The 21969-nt window shown below is 43.8% G+C and overlaps 1 protein-coding gene across 7 annotated transcripts in view; it reads right to left on the minus strand.

The window, feature by feature from the left end:
- The window catches only part of plekhg2 (pleckstrin homology domain containing, family G (with RhoGef domain) member 2), a 75025-nt gene that overhangs the window by 45171 nt on the left and 7885 nt on the right, over positions 1-21969 (minus strand). For 5 of the 7 annotated variants that reach the window (XM_041047149.1, XM_041047150.1, XM_041047148.1 and 2 more), the window contains exons 2-4: positions 19182-19259; positions 10278-10816; positions 3374-3474 (exon numbers count right to left, since the gene is read on the minus strand). In XM_041047149.1, the coding sequence (XP_040903083.1) occupies positions 3374-3474; positions 10278-10816; positions 19182-19230 (689 nt within the window). In that variant the 5' untranslated portion in view covers positions 19231-19259. Of the gene's footprint in view, positions 1-3373; positions 3475-10277; positions 10817-11891; positions 12018-14816; positions 14932-19181; positions 19260-21969 lie in introns of those variants that run through there. The other 2 variants (XM_041047151.1, XM_041047152.1) reach the window with 2 other exon arrangements.

Raw genomic sequence — 21969 nt, forward strand, 5'->3', positions numbered from 1 at the left:
TGTTGCCTCTGAACATGATCCAGGTTCAGATGTTTGATAAATACAGGCTCATAATACAGTTAAGATACAATGAGAGACACACACACACACACACTTTCACACAAATACACACTAAAAGACAACAACCACAGATCAACAGCCACTATAAGAAGAATGTGTGTGAGGTGTTTTATTTCTGTATTTGTGAGTATTTTGTCTGAGTCACTACTTCAAAGCGTTGTTTGAGGGTTTGGACGTGGTTTCAGGTTTAAGCTTAGAAACGTGGTTTAGGTGAAGGTCAGGGTACGAGCCTGAGGAATGTTTTATGTCCTCACAACCGTGTTTGTGTGACATCATGTGGTTCGTGACCCCCCCGGTTAGCGTGGAGGGGCTAAAGGTCAAATCCTAAATCACAGAGAAGGAGAAATCTGAGCTCACGCGCAGAGGAAATGAAAAAGAGAGGACGATAAAAAAAAAGGACAAGAAAGGACAAGAAAACAAATCGAAACAAAGACAGGAGGGAAAGAAAAACAGAAATAAACAAGAGCCCCACCCACCACCACACACACTGATTAATATATTAGCATCTGACATCACTGATCACAGCTCATCAATCAGAAGTCTGACTCAGCTGCTGGGTTCTGGCCCAGTGCACCATGGGAAAACAGCAGTGATGGCGATGTGGTTTAAGTCCCAGGAGGCTGTCTGTCTGTTTATCTGACTGTCATCACTCTGTGTGAATGAATGGAATCTGTGAGTGTGTGTGTGTGAGTGTGTGTGTGTGTGAGAGAGAGTGTGTGTGTGAGTGTGTGTGAGTGTGTGTGTGTGTGTGTTTCCTCTGTATTCCTGCTGAGGTCATTCAGTAACATTATAAAAATCAGAAAACAATCACTGGACTTTTTATTTAATGGCTGTTTGTTGCAGTTTGACTCCAGTGATCTGTCCTTCATCATGTCCCCCTGCAGCTGGTTTTATGTGTCAGGACGCTGTAGCATATCTTCTTGCCCCATTCACTGCAATGAAAGCTGCTCACTGAGCGAACAAACAAAGCTTTTAACGCTTCCATGTGTTTCTGCAGTTTTCGGGCGAGGAGCGTGAGCAGTGAAGACTTCCTGCTGACTTTACTAATTTATGTCTTTGAGCTGTTCTAAATTTCTTTGGACCAAAAGGATCAAATTTTGGTCACATGTCGCTTCAGGGTGTTTATTGTTGTTTTACAGCCACTTCTTCTGTAACGATTGTCTTGAATGCAACAGCTGACTGGCCATCGGGCACGCCACGGAGTTTTTACCAGCCCTGTCATTCGAGGTGTGCATGAGAGCGTGTTGCATTCAGCGTGATGCGTTCAGGGACTGGGCTCACTGCATCGACCGGACCTGAGCATGGAGTCATGTTTGAACTATGCTGGATGATGTAGCCACTCTGGACTTGTTATGTCTATCCATCTGGTACTCTGGTGTGTGTGTGTGTGTGTGTGTGTGTGTGTGTGTGTGTGTGTGTGTGTGTGTGTGTGTGTGTGTGTGTGTGTGTGTGTGTGTGAGTGAGTGAGTGAGTGAGTGCATGAGTCAGAATAAGGGACTGGGGTTTTCTTATTTTTCTCTCCTTTCTAGGACAAAGAAAGAAAGAGAGAGAGAGAAAAACCAGGTCAGTTGTTTTTTTTTTTTTATCAAACTGCACGATCCTGAGAAAGGGGGGGAGGGAGGGGGTGAGAGGGAGAGGGGGTGAGAGGGAGAGGAAAGGAGGTTTCAGGGGATTTCTCAGAGTTGTTATTACCTCATTATTAAATAATTAACTTCATTTAATAAAATCTAATTAGACTGAGACATACGGATACAAACCTACCCGCCCCCCCCCCCCCACACACACACACACCCCACCCTGCCCACCCCTCACTTTCTCTCCCTCTGTCTCTCCCTCTGTCTCTCATTCTCTCCCTCTCACACAATATTTCCCATGAGAACCAGGGGCAGGAAGCCTGGATGGAATGAAAACTGTGTGTGTGTGTTTGTACTCACACATTTGTGCTTTTGTGTTAGTGACTGTTAGTGTGTGTGTGTGTGTGTGTGTAAGTGTGTGTGTGTTGGAGCAGACACAAAGAAAGTGAAGTGTGAAAACAGGACTCTCAGCAGGGTGGGGTGGAGGGTTATGTATGTGTGTGTGTGTGTGTGTGTGTGTGTGTGTGTGTGTGTGTGTGTGTGTGTGTGTGTGTGCGTGTGTGTGAGACATATTTTAACAGCTTCCTTCCCAGGCTCTCAAAGCCCCCCCCCCCCCCCCCGCCTGATTTCTGCTGTTTAACGTTCTGAGTGGGTTAGGCTGAATAGTTGTGTGTCTTTGTTTCTCTCTTATTTTAAACGTAAATGTTTCCTGCTAAACAATAGAAATAAAAGAAACTGAGCATTTGATTCAGTCATTCCTTTGTTTTTTCAGCATTGTTCTCAGTTCAAACAGAATTCAGTTTAAATGCAGACTGCATCCCGTCTTTTGACCTGCAGAAGTTGCTTCCTGGGACGTCGCGCTTGGACTTAAAAAAAAAAAAAAAAGCGTAGGGTAACAGTGACCCACGGTGTGTCCCACGCAGCAGATGCCGCACTTGAGCAGCAGTGAAACCACGTAGCTGCAGATACACCTCAGCCTGCTGTCCTGAAACACAGCCTCGCTGTACACACTGCCTCCTCTAAACAGATGTGGAGAATCTGGGCCGCTGTCTGTAAAAACAACCATAATGCACTGCAGCAGAGAGCCAGGCTGCTTGACTGCATTTGAACATACGAGGAGGAACGGCTGCTCACTCAAACTAGCGTGACACGGAACCAGGCAGTCTCCCTCTCTCTCTCCGTCTCTGGGTGTGCGAGGCAGGGTGGAATATCACTCTGCATTCCTGCTCTGTAAAACCTGAAGAATCTGATTCGGTCATATGAGCTCAACAGCTGCTGCGTGCTTTCATCCCCCCCTCCAAAAAAAAAAAAAACCCACACAGCTTTTTTTTTTAATCGCAGAATCGTCCCGGTGAGAGTCAAACCCGCAGCCCTGGCAGCGTCCGTGCCTTGCTCAGATCATTTCTGCCTCCCTGCATCTGAGTGTTTCCACTGCCAGCTTATCACTTCTGTCTGCTGGTTGTTGGGACTCTGAGCCAAAGTATGTTACCCACAAGATATTTTCCAGACTCAAATCCACCAAAAAATCCTATGTATGATCGTCTCGTTTCACCAGTGGAACAGTTTTTCACTGTTAGATGAGACGTTAGCGAACGCTCCCTGTCAGAGCCTGCACCTCTTGTTCACAGACCAATGGGGCTGCACTGGTCGGATAACTACGCTGAGCGTCTTAACAGAAGTGGTGTCCTGACACAACACAAACAACGACACAGTGGTGAAGAGAGGAGCAGGTAACTTACCTGTTGAACTCGTAGATGTCCTCTATGTTGCAGAACAGAGTGCTGACCTGGTCCGGCTTCAGCGGCAGAGCTCCACAGTCGATGATGCAGCCGAGATAGTCCTGCAGACACATGGAGAGGTGTGATGTTCAGTCATCAGAGCTGAAATATAACTGGTTGACAAACAGCTCCTGATGTTGTCCTTTGCCTGTGCACAACCATCCCGCTCACACAGGTGTTTCATTAATTAGACTCATCCCGGAGGTATGTCCAGTCGCTCAGTGCAGCACCTGCTTCCCACCCTGGATGCCTGAGGTTTGAAACCCACTCCAGCCAACATGTGCGCTGGTTAACAGAGATATTCAATTCACTGCCCTTTATCGATGCACCTGGCTTGAATACACCTGCTGCCATGTATAGTGTTTAGCGGTGCCGGCACATTTAGGTGCACTGACAGCAGGGAGCAAGTGAAGGTGCAGTCACATGACACTTCCATCCTGCACACGCTGTTTCTGATTCACCTCAGCTAAAGTTCGTTTGATGGAAAATTCTCTCCAGTGTGGGTGCGACCTCCTGGTTGACTTGCAGGTTAGAATTCACTGTTTTTCTGCACATTTGTCTTTCAGCCAAATAAAACTGTGGTGCACTGTGTTTGGAGAACGAAAAACATTCCAGCATCGCTCTCATAAACTCTCTTTGATCACTCTGCTGAATGTGAATTTATTACCAACATACAGTAGGAGCTGGGTTAACGTGACCTTTATGACTTGCTGAGATTTGAAACTTGCTGCAGAACACCTAATCCATCACAGAGAAGAGTTTATTCTGCAGATCCACAAGACAAACAAGCCAACGTGGACCTCATGAAATTAAAAATGAAGCTGTTCAGATGACAGCTGTATAACAACCAGCAGTTTCCTGTTGTAAGATTTACAGAAATAAACTGGAACATGTGGCTGCTGGGAAGGAAGGAAGCCCATGTAAAGTGATCAACAGAAATGTTTTACATTTTCAGGAAGCTTTAGTAGGTGACAGTGCCGCTCGCTGGCTTTAGCTGCAGCATCCGGCCTCTCCTCACCTACCAGACCATACGTGTATAACATACTGAACCGTTTAGATCGAAGCTAATCGAAGTGTGAACAGGAAACCACCTGTGCTGTCGCAGACAGCGAGCTGAGGCTCGCATCCGACAGGAAGTCAATCAAAGACACAAAAACAGGAAGTTTAAACTGCAAGGAACAGCTACAACCCCAGTTTACAGACACATCAGCCTGAGGACAGAGAGCACCTCGTCATGATGACTGGACCAGTGATGGAGATGGAGGGACAGGGTCCAGACCTGCTGCTGGTGCAGGCAGGACAGGCGAATGTTTAATGGATTGACCCGGGCGGTGCAGTCGCACATGGCCGACGGGAGACAGTGAATCTCAGTGTCAAACTGTTTGATTCACACCAAGTTCCTTCACAGTTAAATATCTGTAGCATCTGATACACACTGAGTGCGTTCAGGCACCGACGCTGCTCTTGTATTAGCTAATTGGCATCAGCTGTTTGATTCATGCTTCACACTGACTCTCTCTTTCACAGCTGTGCGCCTGTAACATCCAACCACGCTTCTGCCAACACCCTCTGCTGCTGCAGCTCCCCCCAACCGACCCGGACTCATCCTGACATGCAAACTTTCCTGATGTTGGTGGCTTAACTAAAACGAATGTTCGTGTACGTTTAGTAAAAAGGGAGATCGCTCTGAATCCTTGGTGCTGCGGGTTGGTGCTTTCTGTCTCTGACCCTGTCTCTAACATTCCTCCAGGAAGACCTGGACTCTCCTCTCAGTTCATTAAACTGTCTGCTGCTTTTTAAGGAGCTGCTGTGATGAGATTGTGAAACTGCTGATAAACAGAGACCTGGACTGAAGTTAACAGTACGAGGAAGAGAGGGAAAACGAGATGAAGTCTCAAAGTCAGGAAACCACAGAAGACTGTCCTCACATTCATGTCATCGCATGGTTTTATTAGTAACACACCAGTGAACGCACACTGACAGACAAACAGAAGCCTGGACACCAAAGCACACAGACACACAGAAAACCTGCCAGAGAGAAGCAGGAGATTCGGCCAGAGAGGAAGAGAAGTTTTGGCAAAGCAGAAAACAATGTGTGAGGAGGCTGAAGTCAGCTCACCAGCCTCAATCCAAGTTCAAAGCTAATTTGATTTTACTATAATCTAATACACTATAAAAAGGCAGAGCATTTCTCAGCCAAAATAAAAGAATCCAGTCCTGATCTGTTCACAGTCGTACGCGAAGCTCGTGGTGCAGCGACACTAACTGCTCCTGAAAGTGTCACACAGGTTTATTCATTTGGCTGTTGACTGTTGACCATTAGGATAAACTGCACTGTGTCTGTTCTCTGTTTGATGTGCTCCGCCCACTGTGAAGCAGCTTTCTGATTGGCCAGAAATGTGATGTGAAAGATGCTCTGCATGGAAAACGATTACAGCAAACCAAACTACATTCACCACAAAAGTCATGTCTACAGAGCATGTGTGTGTGTGTGTGTGTGTGTGTGTGTGTGCATTTACACTACTGTATCTTGGTGTGTTTGCAAACCCACACACACACACATAAAATGCTTGTTTTTGTACCAATTTAGGGAAAAAAAACAAAGAGAGATGATTTTTGTTTGTGGCCACAGTGTGTGTGTGTGTGTGTGTGTGTAATGAAGCACAGAATGAGAGGCCTTGGCCACATTCATCACCTTTTAAAGGCAACAGGAAACACATTAACACACACTCGAGGGCATGGAGGGAGGGAGGGAGGGAGAGAGAGAGAGAGAGAGAGAGAGAGAGAGAGTGAAGAGATGAGTGAAAAATGACAGAGCTCAACAGGAAGAAGAGGAGAGGACGACAGGAGGAATGAGGAAGAGGTGGAGAGATCTGCTCAGGAAAACTAAACGAAACAAACAGAGACAAGAGAAGATGGAAAGATCGGACAGAAGAGAAGCAGAGCAGAAAAACAATGGATCAAAGAAAAACATCAAGAAGAGGAAGAATAAAGGAGTCTGGCATCTTTGTTCGAAAGTGGGTCACACAGAAGGAGTGAGTGGGTGAATGGGTGATGGCCAACATGTCCTCCAAACCAAACCACAAACTGCTTTGTTTTCCCTCTGAAACATCTCGTTCTGTTTGATGTGATCTGATGCTTCGATCATCACGATCACGATGATGATCTTTTTTATTCCCCCCTTTTTTTTTTTTTTCCCCAAACGTGGGTCATGTGTGGGGTCGTTCAGGGGTCATCGCAAGAAAAACACCAAAAACCGGTAATTACATTTACGTGAAACGGACCAATGGTGTCCACGCAAATTCAGAATTTAGATTCTGAGAAGCAGAAGTGGAAGTGACGTGATGTGTTTAGGGAGGAGGTCAGTGTGGTTGGATGGGTCAGGGAAGGGTGTGACCCTGACACCGTTTTGTTTATCAGATGTAGAAACTGAAGCAGATCAAGTCTTTCTCTTGCTTTTCATCCCTTTGTCTTATATTCTTTATTCATCTTTCCCTACTCGTTCCTCAAATCCTCTCTGCGACCCAGAATTCACCTCCTCCGTTTTCTCTACCACATTCTTCTGTCTTTTTGTCATTTTCTCTTTCTGTTGCTTCTTTGGTTCCTCTTTTTTTTCTCTCCTCTCTCTCTACCTCCCTTTCACCCCTTCTCTTTCCCCATTGAATTTTTCATCTTTCTCTCCTTATTTTTCTACTTTCCCCCTTTCTTGTTCCCCAAATCAGTCTCTACTTCTTACCCCGCCCAAACCCCCCATCCCCCTTCATCTGTCTGTCCCACATCTTTCTATTTCTCCCCCTCTCTTGTCCTCCTCCTCCTCCCCCTCAGTTTCCTGTCCCACTTGGCTGCAGGTCAACAGCAGGATCCCCGCTGCACCGTATGTCTTGTGTTCGCTCCACAGAGTTTTCTCTCTTAGAAAACTACAAAAAAAATCTCTAATATTTAATCTAATTTAGTTTCACTTATTTCAGCAGTTTCCCAGAAACCTCCTGAAATGAGGCAAACAGCTGGAGAAAACAAGCTTTAATTGATTAAAAAAAAAAAATTGGACCAGATGCAGTGATCTCAGCTCGCTGGCAGGAGAGTTTCACTTTTATGAGAAAATTTTCTTTAAAAGTTTGTAGAAAAACGCGTTTATACAAGTCCATCAGTGACAGAGCTGCCTTCTCTCCCTCTCCTTCCTTCTTTTCCTCTTTCTGTGTGTCTGCATTGTCATTATTCTGAAACACACACACACACACACAGGCCTATTATGGTAGTTGGTTCAGATTCCCAGTGAGCGTGACATCATGTAGCCTCAATCAAAACCAGACTTCAGCAAAACCTCAGCTACAGAGAGCAGAAGGAATGAAGGCTTACATTACAGGACAACACACACACACACACACACACACACACACACACACACACACACACACACACACACACACACACACACACACACACACACACACACACCTATCATCTAACAGACCTCTCTTCCATCAGGACAGAGGAATTCTGGGATTGTTGCTCTGACTCTTCACTGTAAAAAAAAAAAAAAAAACAACCGATGTTAAAAATGTGAAGACTGAAATCACGGCGTTTCTGACTGCGCTGTCGATGGACGCAGTTTTTCCACAGTTCAACACTGAAGTGAAAAAAATGTCCAGCAAAGGGAACAAACAAATAAAAAGATAAATCCTTGGAAATATTTTGTTCCATGCTCTTTGTGAAGTTTTCAGTTTGATTGACATCATGTAGCTGTCAAACATGGATGCAGAATTAGATCCATGTGTCTGCTATTCAACCAAATTAGCTTTGGACTCCACTGATTTTAAAGTTATAAGTAACTCAGAACAGATTACTGGATAGTTTTCTAAATCACTACATACATATTTTGTACCAAATATCGACCAAGTAGCTTTCCCTAAACATTAACCACAGAGGTAGATGATCAGAAAACTGTGTGGAACAAACTGACAAAGTCGTCCATTTAGTCGAAAGGTTTGAGGACGTGTGATGCATTTGGGCCGCTGTGCTTCCTGATTCAATTTCTCACACAGACACAAGTCGGTCGATTGTGATGGCTCTCTAATAAAATCCACGTCAAGTCATTGCTCTGTTACGGAGTCTGAAAAATCTGTTTTTCTTTGGAAAATTCTCCACAAAATATCAGGAGGCCAAGTTTGTTCCAAATACTTTAAATTAAAATCAAACCATTTCACAAATTTTCGAAAAATTCAGTCTCATTTTCAATTGTAATTCTTTCAGGACTCTGATTTGGAGAAAACCAGTGAAAGAATTTCCCTCTTCTGACAGGTTTATTTTTCATGGACAATGTTTCTTAGAAAACACAATTTTTAGGACTCAGGATAAAATACAAGTAAGCGAATGAAAACATGGATGCAATCTGAACAGGAAACAGAAAATACTGAACTGTAAGCATGTTTTTTTGTTTGTTTTTTTGAATGAGCGTCTGCTAATGATCCTCTCATAAACTACTTCAGTGATGACTACACACGAACACCAGCCATTTGTGGTTTGGAAAGTGACCTCAAGATGAAAACAGTTGAGAGACAGCGGCAGGAGGGATGAACCAAAGAAAGAAGAACGATGTGGTGATGAGAGACAGAGCTGGAGGTTCGTCCTCTGCGCAAGGTCAGAGAGAAAAAACTGACACACAGCTGATAAACCTGATGACAGCCCAGCCCTCAGTGTGTGTGTCTGTGTGTGTGTGTGTGTGTGTGTGTGTGTGTGTGTGTGTGTGTGTGTCATGGCAGAGGATGAAAGCAGCAGTAAATTCTGTCTTTTACTTCAAAAGGATGTTTCACACTCCAGTTGGACAGATGGAGGCAACACACACACACACACACACACACACACACACGCACACACATACACACACACACAGCCTGGCTGACTCCTGGTGCACCTGGACCAATGATGGATGAAACACACACAATCAAACAATCGAGTCAGCGAATTCTGTCGAAAGGCCCGAATTTTTTTCATTCAAAATTCCCTTAAAAAAAGTTCAATTTTTATACAACAACTTTGAACTTGTTTTAAAGGTGTGTCTGACACATTCCTCAGATACACACACTCTGATCTCCCATATTAAAAATACACTGTTAACAAATTGTAAATGTAAACAACACAAGACATTTATATCCTACTTGGAATCATTCACCATGAAAACGAAGATGGATGTTTAGTATACAGCCTGTAGCCTTCAGCTCGCTGCTCTTTACTTTATAATTTTTGTACGTTTCATGTTTTAAGGATTTCATCATTTATCTCAAACTTGGTGAAAACAGGTGATAACATACACACCATAATTTAAAAGTACATTTTTTTATAAGAAAGGTTTCTAAGATCCCGAGTAAGTGCAGAACACGTCTGTCTATCTATTTTCTATTTCCACAGTACAGTAAATAGTGTGTGTGTGTGTGTGTGTGTGGAGGCCAGCTGCAGGTAAACTGGCCTAAAGGCATTCACACCTGGCCAGTAAATCTAGGCCACAGCTGGCTCCTCCCAAACACACACACACACACACTGTGCACTGTACTGCGGCGTCTCCACCATGTTCCTGTTTATTTGTTTCCTACAGTCGATCACAGCAGCATCATGATTGGCTGACACTAATGGCCGCACTAATGCTGACAGCCAATCAGCCACCTGCCCTCAGAATTCAACATAATATGCTAACAACCAAAGTTGTAGGTGTTGTTGTGTTACTGCAACTTTTTCATCACAGAGTTTAACAGAGCCTGTGAGCGGACACCAGATCTGAGCACAGACGTGATTAAAACTGACAAACTGATAATTCAGCTGTTCACAGTTTTCAGTGACGATCAGTATTGATTTGTATTGATCTGGTTCTTACCTCCACGATGCTCTTCAGATCTCTGACGTAGGCTTGTTCAGTCTCTACGATCTCCATCACAACTCTCTCCAGTCGCGAAAGCTGTCTGGGTGTGGCCGCTGCCGCCACTGCAACCGGCATCGCATTGGCTATGTTTCCATTAGGGGGGTGTCCTCCTGTTGCCCTGGCAACAGAGACCCCACCTCCTCCAGGAAGTCCTCCACCGTGGGGTGTGACAAGGGGAGTGAGGTCCAGGCTGATGTCCGAGCCGTTCCTTTTTGGCGTGGAGGACGATGAGGATGATGAGGAGGCGTTGTAGGTCGGCACTGCGCCATACGGCAGTGAGGAAGAGGAGGAGGAAGAGGAAGAGGAGTGGGACGCATCCTGCAGGGAGACGGAGGAGGCAGAGGAGGAGAGGGAAAGGGAGGCGGGACGCTCGCCATCCGAGCAGACGGTGTTGACAGAGGTGCAGGAGGAGGACGAAGCTCCTCGTTCGCCGGATGACATCATCCTACCCACAATCCCACTCAGAGACGAGACTGAGGAGGGACGCTTGGCGGCTGGAGAGAGACAGACAAAAAGACAAATGAGTCCATGCTCTGATTTTATCCAGTGAAGAAAGTAGAATTAAAATATGGACAGAAACCAACGAGAAACTCTGCAAATAAATCGTTTCTTTCAAAGCGTTTTTTTTTTTTTCCAGAAATTTGAGTTAATATATCAAAGAGGATCAGTTGGATTTATCTGTCAAAAAAATCACATGGGGAAAAGTTAGTGTCCACAAAACACATCACAGCCTCATTTGTTTGTGATCCCAGTCAAAAATCGTGTGCAAACAGAGTTCTGCAAGAGTACAACAAATTTGCACAACCACCCGCAACATCACCAAAATACAAACTTACAAAGGTTGAGAAAACCAGAAAATTATTACTCAGAGCCATAATGGGAACCGTATACAGCATCATATATGCATCTCACAGAGACTACAGAGGGAATCTCATGCCAAAAGATGCCAGTTCAATTCAACATGAAAGAGAAACAGAAAACGTGAAATGACATAAAACAAAACAAACCCTCATCGTACAACACAAACAAGGTGTTCAGAATTAAACCATAGCATGACAAGGATTAAACTACTAAAAGTTAAGAGAACTTCCATTGTGCTGCTGCACTGCATTTCTGCAGCTGGAAATATTAAGAACAGGACGTGACAGTCACATCACAGTCAACATTATTTTGTTGTACTGTCTGCATGGAGACAATATGGAGAGTGTTAAAATCAAAAATCGAATTGTGAGAGGAGACTGTGGTTTCCAGTCCAAAGTGAAAAACGGATTCTTTTTATCCAGAATCACGAAGCCTGAGCTTCAGCCACAGAACCATGAACTACACATGAGAACAGAAAGAGAGGAACTAACAGTCATCTTCCCTTTCAGCTAACATGATAATTGTGAAAGGAATTAGTCAATCAATTGATCAATCGATCCAGAACCAGTCGACTTCCTATTCATTTCTGAGTCAGGCTGACACAGCAGTGTGTGGGTGTGCGTCTCCCCCAGTGAAAGTAAACCATTCAGACACCAGTCCTGTATCCAGCCTCATTAAAGGCACCGTTCCCTCTCTCAAACCGCCTACCTGACAATCAAACCTCCTTCCAGCTGACCTCTGCTCAGCAGTGTGTTTGGGCCTGGACAGGAAGCAGCATCTAATCCATCGGACGAGTTTCTGATTGTCACATTAAGAAAGTACCAAGCTGGACTGTAAGGCTGCCATCTGTCAGAGTAAACAGGAAGTGTGTGTGTGCAGCAGAGCACAGCATCAGATCACCACTGACTGACACAATGCTAATTCTTCCCTTTTTGTCCACATTGAATAAGAGTGTCCTGAAAATGAAATGAGCAGCACAAATAAAACTGTTAACCCTGTGTTAAACGATCGTGCATTGACTTTATTTTCATTATTATCACATCTGAAGTAACCTCCCCAGGGGGTAACCGCCCCAGGGGGTAACCTCTCCAGGGGGTAACTTCAGATGTGATAAGAACAGTTGAAACGACACTGACTTTAAAGCGACAGGGAAGAAGCAAACAAACAGTAATACGGGAAAGGTCCTGAGCTGCTGCACGTCCGGTAACTTTTGGTTTTCGGTCCCTGCGTCTGTGGACACCTCACCTCACTGCGTCTGCATCCGTGTCTTTAAAGACCGTAAGTAGATTTTTATCAACACTTTCAGTTCTGTCATTTTTCGAACTCTCATAAAACACAAATCGACTCCTATTCAGCCATCTAATTTGATCTTTTCCTTTCGTCATGCCTTCACAGACCCTACAATCATATAATTTCCAGTTTCCACCCAGACAACAGCACACCTGTCCTGGCTGTTAGCAGAGACACACTGAGATGGAGAACTACTTAAAGTTCATTAGTGTTTGAATTCCAGACAACCAGGCAGGAGGAATTTCCTACATACACCCATAAGACCCTCAATTTTTTTCCATTTAGGTGACATTTTAGTACTTAGACAGCTTTATAACAGAACTGCAGGTTCTTACAGGAATAGCTTTAGCAGCTGCAGCACAGTGTTGTAAAGCAGTTAACCTCCTCATACATGTGGTATGTCCACATGGTAAGTGTAGTGTAGTCATGTGGTTTAAAAAGTTGTTGTGCTTTTCTCCACCAGGACCAGGACAGATTCAGTCCTGGTGTCCTGATTCTCCAAGTCTCTGGACTCTAACGGAGGAATGAACACCATCCTTCCAAAGATATTCTGACACGGTCTAACACGCTGGTCCTAAACTTCCCATAGATGTTCAACTGGACTGCGATCTGGTGACCGTGAAGGCCACAGCATATGATTTACGTCATTTTCATGTTCATCAAACCATTCAGATGTGGCTTACAGCGACACGCCTGGGTCATTTTCATTCTTTTTCTGTATAAAAAAATCAAATCGAGCTTGATTCTGCATCTAACAGCAGCAATTTTCACCTGAATAACAATGTTAGATATCAGGTTATCAGCAGGATGAGATGAAGTGTCTGAGAAAATGAAAAGATGAATGACGGTTAGTGAATGAGTCACTCACATTCAAAGTGTGTGTGTGTGTGTAAGACTGTGTGTGTTCTTGTGTGTGGCTGTTAATATTAACACGATTATGTCCATGTTAAGAATTTACAGTGTGACTCAACTGTTATGTTTTTATTAGTTTTTCTCAAAAACAAATGGCTGCAGTGACGCGTAACACACCACACACACACACACGCACACACACACACACACACACACTGAGCAGCAGCAGCAGTTACAGCCTTATTTAGCCATGGCATTCACACATTCACTTCTCAGTCGACATTATAAGGGTGAGTCATTTGGAGGGGTGGGAGGGTGGAGGGGGTGGGGGGGGGGTGATTTATCAGTTTCTCAACTAAATCTTTCATTCATACTTCTTGTCTCTAATTAAGTGTCTCTGCAGTACATGACACAGAAATGTTAGCTGGGTTCCTTCTTCCAAAGGGAGGCACGGAGAAGAATTTCCACGGATTATTCACAGCACTTGATTTCACACAAACTGATTTCACTGCTTTCAGGAAAGAAGAATAAGACAATAATATCTTTCTGTCTTTACATTAATCTAAAATAAGTATATAAACACTGGCAGACCCTTTACGTAACGAGGTGATTGTCTGAAAGCGGAGAACAGTCTCCTTATCCCTGCTGAGATCACAGCAATCTTCTCTTTCTTAAACTCCCTCCCTCCCTCCGTCCCCCTCTCGCTCTGTCTCTTATCAGGTCTGGCTCTGCTCCAAGACAAAAACCACCATGACTTCATCCTCAGCGTGTTATAAACAGCACTGACATGGGTGAGTGCCGACCTCGTCACATCATCATCGTATCGGCTAAGGGAGAAATGGTGTGTTCGCAAACGTCTGACACAGCTGAGAAAGGCTGAGGCTACGAAACTGAGTTCGCTCCATCAGTCAAATCAGACTGAAGCAGACTCAGATCAAAAAAGCCTCCGATACATCAGATATTACTGTAAGCAGAGTAAACACAGAACGAAGAATAAAACTAATGACGGAGGAAAAGACATATTTAAAGTCTGGATATTAGTTCAAACTGTTTTGTATTAAAATCCATGATCTAATTTTTTTTCTTCACAAAGCCACATTCTGTGTTACACTGCTGTTCAATGCAAAAAACACAAACCAGTCACACCAACCATGTTCACGTCAATTTGCTGCAAAACGTTCTTAGAAACGAATGTGAATTGATCGTCTGACTGGCTGCTGATCACCAGAGGCACTTGGTCATTTGGTTTCTGAGACCAGTATCGGGTCGAGAAACCTTCTTAGGTTTTGTGACTCTAAACTTAAGATCTTTCATTGCAAAAATACACAATTCAGAAATTAATTCAAATGAATAATGAAATACAACAATCCTGCACGACAACAGCCACCCAGACGACCTGAAACAAAAGCAGTCACACTCACCCACCTGAGGAGGAGAAATATATCCACACACATCAGAAAGGCTTTACAGAGTGATGGTAGAGTTACTTACAGTTTGCAGGGTTTGTGTGTGCATGTGTGTGCGTTTGTGTCAGTCAGTCCGACTTGATGTTTCTCTGTTTAATCCACTGATCGACAAACTTCACTGTTTCAGACTGATCTGTCCGTCACAGTCAGACTGAAAAAAAAAACCGTTTCTCAGATTGTTTAATTTCCTGTTTTTGACTCTGTGTGTGTGTGTGTGTGCACACGTGTGTGTTCTTCTATCTTTGTGAGGACCAGTTTGGGTTTAAGACCTTACAAAGTGAGGATATTTCACAGAAGTACAAACAGAGTGTGTGTGTGAGTGTGTGAAGCAAAGTTGTGCACCTGACTTGAAATACAGGATGTGGTTTGCCAAGAACTCATCTCATACACTTATACACACACACACACACACACACACACAGTGCTCTGCAGTGTGAATGGATGGTCCATTTGCAGGTAGGTACTGATGAACTGCTTGAGCCTCTCACTCTGGATGAACATCAGATATCTGCTGTGAAAGTCACACTGAACAACATCAGTATGTGCTTCATGTCTCTGTGTTCAGGTCAGACCTCTCCTTTGACTCTGCGGCGCCCCCCTGAGGAGGCTTCTTGTCTTTAACTTTTGACTTTGTCTCTGTCTTTTACAGACCTCGTCCTGTAATTTCATGCTGGTTAAAATGTCGTGGGAGCGAATGTTCCTGGTAGAAACGCGCTTGTTGAAAATCAGCTTCAGTTTTATCAGTTTGATTGGTTTCATCCTAAAACATTAGGGGACCTCAGACTGCTCCATGAGGAACCCCTTCATCATTTCTTTGCTCTTTAAGCCTGGTTTCACTTCCTCTGTCCTCGAACACGTGGAGAATTTTCAAAACCGACGCCGCCCGCTCATTTTCATGTTTCAGTGTTGTAAAGTCTGACAGGAACATGAACCTTTAACTCCACATCAGGGGGAACACATGTCTCTGTCTCCGTGTTACGTAACAGTGAGTGGGACCGTAACTCTGTGGCTGACGTCCACCTTAACACATAATCCACAGAGAGAGACGGACCTGTGGGAGCCGAGGTTATGCTTTTCATTTTTTCAGATAATATCCAGTATTTATTTTTTATTCTTTAAAACACTGTAAAAAAAAAAAAAGTCTAATCCTCTGATATTTTCTGATATTTTGATTAAGACATGCAAATTTTTTTTTAGCATATTTATCTTTAAAACTTAGTTTAACTGAACTAAAAATGTTATTTGGTGGCCACAGACTAATCAGTTAATTGATTAGTGGTTTGATCACCAGCTGAATGAATCAGATTAGTGAAAGGCTGCAGAAGACTCATTTCAGAATTTCAAAAAAGCAGTGTGGAAACAGTGAAGCCAGTGAGCTGTGAATGTCGTTTTAAGGTGGAATTCCCCTTTAAATACATGCTATGAAACTATAAGGTGGAGTGGATTCCAGCGTGTGTGATTACAGTAATAAAAGAGCAGCTCCTCGCTGTCATTATGTGTTTCGACTGTGATGTAACATGTTGGAACTTCGGCGATTCGTAGCTTCTTAGAAAAGAACAAATCACCGCCTGTTTGAGAGACTTCACATTCAACTGCAGCACGTTATTTCTATTATATTTGACATTTCATGCAAAAACCATTAATTGTTCACAGCAATGCGCCATGTTGTCGTTGGCCAGGTGTCACTGACCACTGCTGATAAAGCATCAGCCCGTTTATCACTCCGTGTTATCTTCAACACGCCTCTTTCACATGTTCAAAAACATGTGAAAAAACTCTAATACTAAAGATACTAATACTAAAGATAAGAGACAGAAGAGACCCTACACCAAATATTTAAGGGGGGGGGGGGGTTGTAACTTTAAACCAGATGTTTAAATAGTTGGAATGTAACTTTAGGCTCAAAGTCAACATTACAGCCTGACCCCCTGTGGGAGAAACTAAAACACCCACAAACTATTTAAAAGATGAGAACGTTACTCAAGATTAAACCTGTCAACTTAACAGCACACACACACACACACACGTTACCTGCTCCCTGGTAGCACATAAAATACTATATATTAAACTTCCACTGATTCTCACACTGTTCACAGAATGATAAACATCCACCCGCCGTCCTGCAGCTGTTCAGTCAGAAAATCAATCAGCAGCTTCACCACAAGCAAGAACATTCAGAACCTCAACAAGCCAGAGCGAGGTGTGACGAAGATGAAGACGTGTCCGAGTCCAGAGGACGAGCAGCCGACCACATCGGAAACACGGGGACGAACGCTGTCCGATTTATCGCTCTGATTTATTATCTATGTACTACCTCACTGATTAATCAAATGATCATCTATTACCTATATGTCCTAAATCACACCTGAGAGGAACGTAGTTTATCATTTGCAAACAAAATCTTCTTATTTTCCAAAATTCTCATCAGCAGATGCGACGCTGTGCAGTGAAAATTAGAGGTTTATTAACAACTAATATAAAAAGTCAGCTTATTAGACTTATTTAATTTAAAGAAGACGGTTTTTGATGAACACGAGCTGACTGTTCGCTAACAACATGTTTCATTAGTTCTTCCTGCAATATCCAATCTTCAATATCATAGGTTAAATACTGGAAAATTCAAAAGTGCCCTGAAACATGAGACAAGAGGAGTTAATAAAGATTTAACAAAGGCATCATCTGGCCACACGCAGGACTCAGGATGTGACTCTTTGACCACCTCAACCGCCCCCCCAGAGACATGTCTGGGATCCAAAAGTCCAGTGAAAATCCAGGCAGCAATTACATGTCTCTGTGCGAGTTTGTTCTGAGCTCAACGCGTCCTTGACCTGTCTCACACAGAGATGAAAGTGACCTCTGTCTCCTGAGTTTATCTCAGATTAAATTTCCTAAATTGTTCCGTACTATTCCTTTAATATAACACTGAAGTGAATCTACCTAAACTGAAGAAATAAAACAGGAAAAATAGATGATGGGAAAAAAAACTTTGTGTTTTCCTTGATTTATTTGTGTGTGTGTGTGTGCACAGGTTTTGCGAGTGCAGCAGAGATAAAGTGACATGTTGACGGAGACAGAGACAGGAAGCGAGTCTTCTCACATCATCATGTACAGTACAGAGGACCGACTTAACGGCCCACCCACATGACCTTTGACCCCCTCACAGCACTGTGCCAAACGTTGCTTAACACTAGAAACACGCACACATCCTCACAGCTTCCTCGTGTTTACATTCATTCGTCCCGTCATGAGTGAACTCCCTTAAACAATCTGCTAATTTTGCATCACCGTACATCCCGACTGCTAAGTGGTCGTCGGTACTTCACATTCCTCCGGATCATTTTCCGACTCATCCGGCGGTTCTTGGATTGATTTGCAGACGCAGCTTTGAGTTCATTTCTCTGAAATTCAGCTTGTTTGTTGAGGAATCTGGAGTCGACGTGTTTCTGACTGTTTGTTATCAGAGCAATAAGAGCAGGGAGGCTTCAGAAAGCAGCCAATCACACACGAGATCACAACTGGAGCTAAAAATATTTGTTTCCCCTCCTCTCCTCCCTTAGTTCTTATGCCTCTCTACTCCTTTCTCCTCTTTTCCTCCTTTTCTCCTCCTCCTCTCTGTTTCCATTCTATCGTTCATCTTGCCGTTTTTCTGCATCCTTATCAGGGGCGTTCTCTCTATTTTCTGCTTCGTTCTTTTCTATGGTTATAATCAGCAGATCTGCTGTGGCATTTTGTGTGTGGAGGCACCAACATTGTGTTGCTACACTTAATCACCACAAACCAAGCAACTTCCTGCACACAGACTGTGTGTGTGTGTTTTACATGAATATAACAGTCAGTGGTGTGTGTATGCACAGACTGTGTGTTATAATTGCAGAGTGTTTCAGACTGTGCAGAAATGTAAGTGTGCGCTGGTATGTTCCTATGTGTGTGTGCATGTGTGTTTGTGTGTGTGCGTGTATGTGTTTGTGTGCGCTGTGAATGCTAACTATGGAAGCCAATATACCAGCAGAGAAACTAAACAGCATGGTGGCCGTGTGTAATTACACATCATTACTGAGCCTCTCGGTGTGTGTGTGTGTGTGTGTGTGTGTGTATGAGTGTGTGTGTGATTGTTGTGTATAATAGCAGTCCATTCTGCTCGGCCTCCCTCTGGGTTGGTGACAGGAAGTCACAGCTCAGAGAAAGTTGATCTGAGACCCAAAACACTGAAATAAATCTGGGGAAAATGACTCTGAATTGGCTCCAGCTTCATGGGAAAAATCACAACTACAACTAACTAAGTCAGCGACTGACTAACTAGTTAAAGCTGCACTACTTAATATTTGATATTTTCATATATATATATATATATATATTTATATTTTATCTCCCACCCCCCTTTTCCTTTTACCTGTGGTACTAGGCGATCGCTGGCTGCCACGCCGTGACCCCTCAGGCATGGTGTGATGATGTCACAGGAAGTAGAAACCTAGAGAAAAACAATGAGAAACGGTCAACAACAACTTTCTGTCTCATCCCAGTACACAACATCCCAGTGCAGCTTTTCTCTCCATCCTCTTTCTTCTTCTTCTTCTTCCTCCTCTTCTGCATTTTTTCAAAACATGTCACAACATAAAAGCACAGCAGTAGCACACGGAGACTTAACACACACAGAGGAAGGAGACAACACGCTTTATACGCCTGTGTCCAACAGAGGACGGGAGACGAGGAGCGGCTGTCCATGCTAAACAACTCTTTCTTTTCTTGAGTAAAAAGAGTGAGGACAGATGTAATGTTTGGCTGGAAGACAAGAATGTGGTCTCTTGTCTAAACTGCTCTGTGTGTGTGTGTGTGTGTGTGTGTGTGTGTGTGTGTGTGTGTGTGTGTGTGTGAGTATGAGTTTGAGTGTGTGGGGGTGTGTGTGTGTGTGTGTGTGTGTGTGTGTGTGTGTGTGTGTGTCCACTGTAGGATAACGGCCTCCTACAAAGTAATTGATACAGTAAATCAGGCTGACCCAATTAGTCCATTGTACATAAAGCAGTGTTTCTGCAGCTGTCTGCTAAAAGACTGAGTGAAGTGGCTCAGATGGGTGAGTGAGGGGTGGGTGGTTGGGTGAGGGGGGTATGGGGGGAGGGGGGTCAGCTGGTGTCAGTAATACAGGCCAGATGCAGAGCCGGTCTGCAGGTTACGGGTTTAAATCCTACAGGTTGCCCTTCGTCTGCCACAGAGGGTTTTCCACATTTAAAGACCCTGGTGACACAGTTTCCACTCACATCAGTGCACGTGTATAATAATGTGTGCAATATCACAACTGGTCTCAGAAGGTGTGTGTGTGTGTGTGTGTGTGTGTGTGTGTGTAAATTGGCCAACCTCATAATCACCTACCAAGGTATTTCCAGGTGCATCCGTTTCAAATGCACCTCATCACACACACACACACCCCAGTGACAGACGATGGCAGCGGACCAACACTCTCACTTACATCACAAAAGCAGTGTGTGTGTGTGTGTGTGTTATTGAAGCTGTATCTCATTGCCATGGCAACAGGACAGGCTGTCAACAGACATCAGCGACAGTAAATGAAACACAGCCGTCAAACAGCTCCGTCAGCTCCACGGTGCTTTGCATCATTACAGGAAAACTACAGGGGGAAGTGTCAGAGGTCAGAGGTCACAGCTCAGGTAAACTCCTCCTCCTTTACATGACGATGAAAAGGAACGAGAGACTGCTTTAAGCTACAGAAGCTACTGGAACAGAGGCTACACATGATGTGCCAACATGACTACGGCCCCGGAACAACTGTGATGGGACACCGACCCACAGCCTGTGAATCTCTCCTCCTGTGCTTAGCTCAAAGTCCAGCACGCTCTCCGTGACACTGCAGAGCCTCGTGGGTAACGTGCTTCATGGTGCAGAACTGAAAGCAGCTCTTGTTGACCCCGTTTGCTTTCATCTTTATCCTGTTTATATCTTCCAATTTGGAGCTCAACATCGAGGAACACAAAACATTTTTACAAATATTTATTCATTCTTTGGTACATTGGGCTTTTTGATTCAAAGGTTGTGGGTTCAAGTCCCACAGAAGTCGAGCTTTATCCGAGACACGCACAAGACCACTTAACATGCAGCACCTTCCACTGTGGATTCAGACGGGAAAGAAAGCACCGCTAGAGCTTGTGTGCAATTAGTTATAACTGTAAGTTTTTAACATTATGACCCATCTTTAATACTGAAATGTTTCCTTTCAAAATAATCCAGAAAAAAAACAGAGAATTCAAGGCATCAGAGATGAAGGAGAACTAATGGAGATGCAGTCTGAGTAAAGGGATCAGACACCAGCAGCTGACGTCACGCTCACTGCCTCCTCCGTCATTTATTGTTTGGGTTTGAACGCACGAGCCGACAAATAAAACAGAGAAAATAGAGACTGATGAGAGTAATTAGAAACTCTGATGACAAAATCTCACAAAATAGTCAGAATTATTAGTCGTTGTTGTGCCTTAATGAGCCTGTAGGTCTGCAGAACGTTAACAGTCCTAAAACACGAGAACCCGAACACACGGCCTGGGAACAGCTCTATACTATCAGTGTGTATGTGTGTGTGTTTACATTTTTCCTGCTTCTATCGGGGTTTGTGTTTACATGAGATCACTGAGAGAGAAAGGCCTCAGGAGTTTCAGCCCTCAGCGTTGCCCCCCAGGCTCTTCATAATGAGCTGCACTAATCAAATATTGAGGTTTATTCAGTTTCTGGCTCTGTGGGGGGAAAGTGTATCTTATGAATTCATCTTTTTTATTTTTTTTTTTGCAAAATGCCTTTGTGTTGTTTGTTGTCAAATATTGTGTGTCTGTTAAACCAGGTCAGGAGTGGGTCAGGATGCGGTCACAGAGAAGTGGCAGTGATATTTATCAGAGACATTATTTATAGAAATAAAATAAATAAACTGCCTCAGTGTTTGTGGGTTCAGTGTCTCTCTTTCAGGCTAAAGAGAAGAATTTGAAAACTGGCCTCTGAAAATAACGGCGACGAAAGAAGCTTCAGGAATCCTCCTACAATTTCAGTCCAACTGCTCCACTGAATCCAAAACACGTAGCTGTTCAACATAACAGCACCAGTGCCACACGGCACGGAGTCCAACTGCAGCTCATCACACAAAGAATTCGGCAGGAGCCATTTTCAGTTCAGCCATGAAAAATAAA

This window comes from Toxotes jaculatrix, chromosome 9 (genome assembly GCF_017976425.1).
Source record: "Toxotes jaculatrix isolate fToxJac2 chromosome 9, fToxJac2.pri, whole genome shotgun sequence".
Taxonomy (NCBI): domain Eukaryota; kingdom Metazoa; phylum Chordata; class Actinopteri; family Toxotidae; genus Toxotes; species Toxotes jaculatrix.